This window comes from Alnus glutinosa, chromosome 6 (assembly GCF_958979055.1).
Source record: "Alnus glutinosa chromosome 6, dhAlnGlut1.1, whole genome shotgun sequence".
In the NCBI taxonomy this organism is placed as follows: domain Eukaryota; kingdom Viridiplantae; phylum Streptophyta; class Magnoliopsida; order Fagales; family Betulaceae; genus Alnus; species Alnus glutinosa.
Window position 1 is genome coordinate 1,517,649 of NC_084891.1, and position 5,161 is coordinate 1,522,809.

General features: G+C 38.3%; 1 protein-coding gene across 1 annotated transcript; it reads right to left on the reverse strand.

The window, feature by feature from the left end:
• Positions 1-301: 301 nt before the first annotated feature.
• LOC133870883 (protein ENHANCED DISEASE RESISTANCE 2-like) lies at positions 302-1,421 on the reverse strand. Its single transcript, XM_062308140.1, has one exon. The coding sequence runs from the start codon at positions 1,374-1,376 to the stop codon at positions 447-449; it is 930 nt and encodes a 309-aa protein (XP_062164124.1). The 5' UTR covers positions 1,377-1,421; the 3' UTR covers positions 302-446.
• Positions 1,422-5,161: the final 3,740 nt, after the last annotated feature.

Below are 5,161 nucleotides of genomic sequence, written 5' to 3' on the forward strand. Positions count from 1 at the left end.
AGTGAAAAAATTGAGAAAGAAGATAGTAAATTTTTTTTACTGAGGCAATTTCTACTGTTTACTTTTGTACACAAAGATGTCCAATCATTTGTCACTGAAAGCAAGCCAAACACCCTAAGCACACGACAAAATCACTCCCTTTCTTTTTCAGCAACTTGTATCTGAGAGACTGAGACTGAGAGACCCTGACGCACTCCACCAATCATTAAATCAGCCCACATTTTCCAATACTGCAAAATATTAAATATCAGACATTTTTCCACTCACTCACTCAGACCCCCACACCCCCACCCCAAAGAAAAGAAGGAAAACAGCGCATTTTTATTATTTTTACCATTTATTATCTACACCACCGATCCCCGTAAAAAAAGGGACTTAAATTACATTAACCCCGTGAAAATTCCAAAAAAGGTTAAAAAAAAGTTAAAGCTAAATTTCTGATTAATTTAAATGCTTCCATTTTCACCATCGTCGTCATAATCGCCGGGCTCGCGGTGGTTCACCTTGGCAAACCCCAACCCACGTGCCATCGCCGGAGCATGCGGCGCGTCGACCATGGTGGCCGACGACATTTCCATCTGGCAAACCCTAACCGCGCCGAGCAGCCTCTCCGGCAGCTCTTCCTCCGCCTGCGCCTCCACCACGAACCCCATGTCGATCGTCACGCTCGTCACGTACCCCAGCGCGAGGTGCAGAATCGCGCTCGCGATCGCCGAGCTCCCGATGTCCACGTCGATCTCTAAGTAGTTAGGACCTCTATGGTAATTACATGTCAAGGCCTTGCCTAGCAAGCATGCGCTGTAGTTCCCCACCGCCTTTTTCACGATCCACGGTCCTTTGACGATCCGGTTCACGATCTTGAACCGCTGGTTCCGGAACGCATCGTCGCCGTTCACGAACCGGTAGAGGAGCGAGCCAGTGGGGATAGGATCCTCTGCGGCGAAGTAGAACACGGCGCTGTGGTGGTCCTTCCCGGGTACTTGGAGATTCACAGCGAGAACGAAGCTCTTGAGGGACTTGCCTAGGGCCTGGTCCTTACGGAGCGCGTGGAACACGCGGTTGTCGGGGCGCCCGAGTATGTTGTCGAGCTTGGCGGTCGATTTCAACCAGTCCATGCCAACCGGAGAGAAGAGGTACTCGCCGGCTGGGGATTTGATCCGCTTTGTCAGGTAGTGCTTGGAGCGGAGGGAGAACAGGTCGCCGGGCGGCGAGGCCCAGCCATTGGTCCCCTTGTGGAGGTCCACGTGGCGCAGGGATCCCCCGTGTATGGCCTCCGACATCCATTCCGCCGCGGTGGTCGTCGTAGTGGGCTCACCGGATTTGGAAGTACGGCCACCGGAGCTCCGATGCTTTTGCTTTGTAGGGCACATGTTCATTTTACACACACACACTCTCTCTCTCTGTGATGCTTTTGGTTTCTAATGGGGCTTGGAATCGGAGAATGCGGTGGTGAATATTGTATAATAAGGGGGAGGGGGGGGCATAAAAGTACCCTTGCATTTTGAGAAAACTACGAGAGTGCCCTCATCCCTTTATCATGGGACAGGTAACAGCTAATTTTTGTTGCAAAAGTCTATTATGCTGGATTTGCCTTTTTAATTGCATTTCCCACACTTGTGACTTGTCCTGCAATTAACATGGAAAGCTTTTGGCTTTTCCTACCAAAATTTTTAGGATTTAATAACAAAAAATATACTGGAAACTTATTATCTAATTCCAAAAGTAACCATTTTTTTTTTCAAACTTGATTAGAGAAAAAAAAAAAAATCAAGTTAATCTATTAAATTGATATTTATTTGTCTAAAAATACATGTAAAAATTATATATTTTAAGAAGCATGTCGACATGTCGATCAGTTTCACATTACTAGGTTTGAGGAATTTTCGAAAAAAAAAATTGTCCTTCTAAAACATTAATTATTGGATTAAAATCTTTTAAGATAATGGAAAGTTAAGAATTCTAGAGTGTGCCACAGCACACAAAAGATGTTATAGGATATGTTGACATTAATTGGTGTTTCCTCTAGTCGACAATAAGGATTATTCCTGGTCAATCTGTCACATTATCAAACAATTAGATATTATTTTTATATATGAAAGTAACTACTAGATATTTATTGGACTACAATCGTCTACAGTTATTTGTTTGAATTTGAAATAATTCAGGCACGTGATTGTGAGATATCACTTATGAGACGAGCAGTATTATCAGGTTCCCTCCCATCCAGAACTAATGGAGTGCAAAAAGTTAGGTGTTAGCCTAATATACTGTTCATGTACAAAATTGGGCCCCACTAAGATAATAACAATCCACCACGACGGTTTACTTTATACCAACTCTCTCTTTTTTTGATGTCGTAACACTTATCACTTTTGTGACGGCTACACTCAAATACTAGGTAGCCCTTTTTGTAGGTAGCCATTTTCAAAATTTAAACACGCGACAAGGTGCTTACTCTCGTATCAATTTTAAATACTTGACCGATATGCCAAAAGTTCAAGAGTTAATGGAATGTGAAAAATTAAGCCCTTAAACCTATCACATGCTAGGCTGGCCTAATCTAGTGCTTAGCCCCGCCATGATCAGAACATAATCAAAGGTTGAAATATGATTTTGGTTGAAATATTACCCTTAAAGGGGGGGCTAATTTTATATCAGCTATTAACATAGGATATGGCTTAGGTGCTGTAAATTTTACAGCACCTATGCTGTAGTAAATCTAAGGGTTTGGATTTGATTTCAAACCCTTTGGATTTGATTTCAAGGGTTTGAAATCAAATCCAAACCCTTAGATTTACTACAGCATAGGTGCTATAAAAAAATTTACAGCACCTAAGCTTAATCCATTAACATAATGCAATTTGCAGAGAGGTTATTATATACGTGTGACAAAAATGATCATCTTGCTCATTCAAAAAATTCCTCAAAATGTCAATAGTCATAAATTTCTATTATCACAATATAATTAAATCATTGCACCCAAAAAAATCTTACAATTCGTTTTTTTTTTTTTTTAACGAAAGATCTAAGTATTTTATTGATCAAAGATTACAAGCATAAAGTTCTTACATTATAAAGCATAGAGCTATCCAAAATCAAAATCATAAATACAAACAAATTCTTACAATAAAGTAATATCTATGACTTTCATCTTCTACTAACTCATGTATAAAAATAGTTAAAGACTATATCTGCTCTAAGCAAACTACATCTAAGACAATAGTAGTCAAATTAATATCCTAGAAAATTTATTTTAAACCGGCTGTGAGAGATAATCTCTCACACCTAACTAACCTTCATTCCATAGATCGTCCACGATGACAGATCTATGGAGAAGAAAACGCTTATTCAAAGCAAAAGCATACACAACCAGCAAACAATAGCAGCGACTATGAAGGAGATGAACAACACAACATGAAAGTAGATGAACGGATGTATAGCAGAGGCTAAAATTACTGATCTGGTTGGAGAACACCTGAAAATAAAAGAAAAAACCAGAAAATGAGGGGGAGGATAGGAGCAAGGTGTGACGTCCCACATCGCTTGGGAATGAGGATGTGCTTATATGTATAAATGCACCTTTTATAACACAACGCGTTTTAAAGCCGTGATGACCATAAACCTATCAGAACTCCGCAGTTAAGCGTGCTTCTGCAAGAGTAATCCCAGGATGGGTGACCTCCTGGAAAGTCTGGTTTAGGGAGCCAAAAGCGGACAATATTGTGTCATTGGGGGTAGGTCATTACAAATGGTATCAGAGTCATTGCCCAGCCTGAGATGGGGGGAGCGTGCACAAGCCAATGAGGGACGCCAGCGGGGACGCTGGGTCCAAAGAGGAGGTGATTGTGACGTCCCACATCGCTTGAGAATGAGGATGTGCTTATATGTATAAATGCATCATTTATGACACAATGTGTTTTAAAGCCGTGATAGCCATGAACCTATCAGAACTCCGCAGTTAAGCGTGCTTCTACGAGAGTAATCCCAGGATGGGTGACCTCCTGAGAAGTTTGGTTTGGGGAGCTAAAAACAGACAATATTGTGTCATTTGGAGTAGGTCGTTACACGAGGAGTAAAAAGTGAAAAGAAAAAGGAGGAGGAGAGAGCATATCTAAGTATTTCGCTTGTTGTTTTTTGTTTAGGTTCAATTTATTAATTAGCTATGTATTTGGGGGATCTAGTAACCATTTACATATTGCTATTCCATTCATAATCTATTGGGAAATTATATTAATAATATTGCTCTTCCATTATTATGTCAGTATAATATTTGAAAAAGAGTTTTATTCTATATTGAGTTTGAGGACTTCCAATCCATTCTATTAGAACTTGGATGATTTCTTAAAGCATATGATTCTCCTATTCATTTTTAAAAATCACATGTTTTATTAAAATGCATTTAGAATTAAAATCACATATTTTAAAAATAAATATCAATTTAATAAGCTAAATTAGATAAATTTTCTTGAAACCAGTTTAAAGAAAAAGTTGGTCCTAATAAAAATCACATACTTCATTAGTAAGTTGCTACTTCATAATATATTGGCACCGCTGCAATATTGAAAGTTTAATATATCACATTTTTTATCCTACTTTATTGATATTGCAGTGATAATCAACCATTAAATTTTTGTTTTAACAATTCAACTATTGATTGATATTACTTTATATTAATAAAATGTGATAAAGGTAATTTCTAGCCTTATTTTAGATTTCGTTTGTTTCTGCGTAAAATAATTTATAAAAAATATTTTCAATTTAGTTAGAAAAGCTTATTCAATTATGATGAAATGGTTTCCTAATTTTTTAAATGGATAATTGCACCATTGGTCCCAAGGTTTGCTTAAATTATGAATCACTCCCTGTGATGCAAAAAGTTCATGAAGGGTTTTTGTGGTAAATTATAATTACAAACCAATCCCTAAACCCATTTTTAGTTCACCAAGTTAACAGAGTTCGTTAGTGAATTACAACACAAATGATATTTAGAGGTTGTCTCATTATTTATATGACGTGGCAAACTAACGGATTCTATTAATTTTGTGGACGGAAAACGGATTTAGGGAGTAATTCGTAATTATAATTTACCACGAAGATTCTTTATGAATTTTTTGTACCACATGGAGTGATACGTAATTTAATGGTGTGTTTGGTTCGTATA

What these genes read in the sequence shown, in the direction of transcription:
- LOC133870883 (XM_062308140.1), bottom strand. Translation starts at nt 1,376, where the DNA reads ATGAACATGTGCCCTACAAAGCAAAAGCATCGGAGCTCCGGTGGCCGT.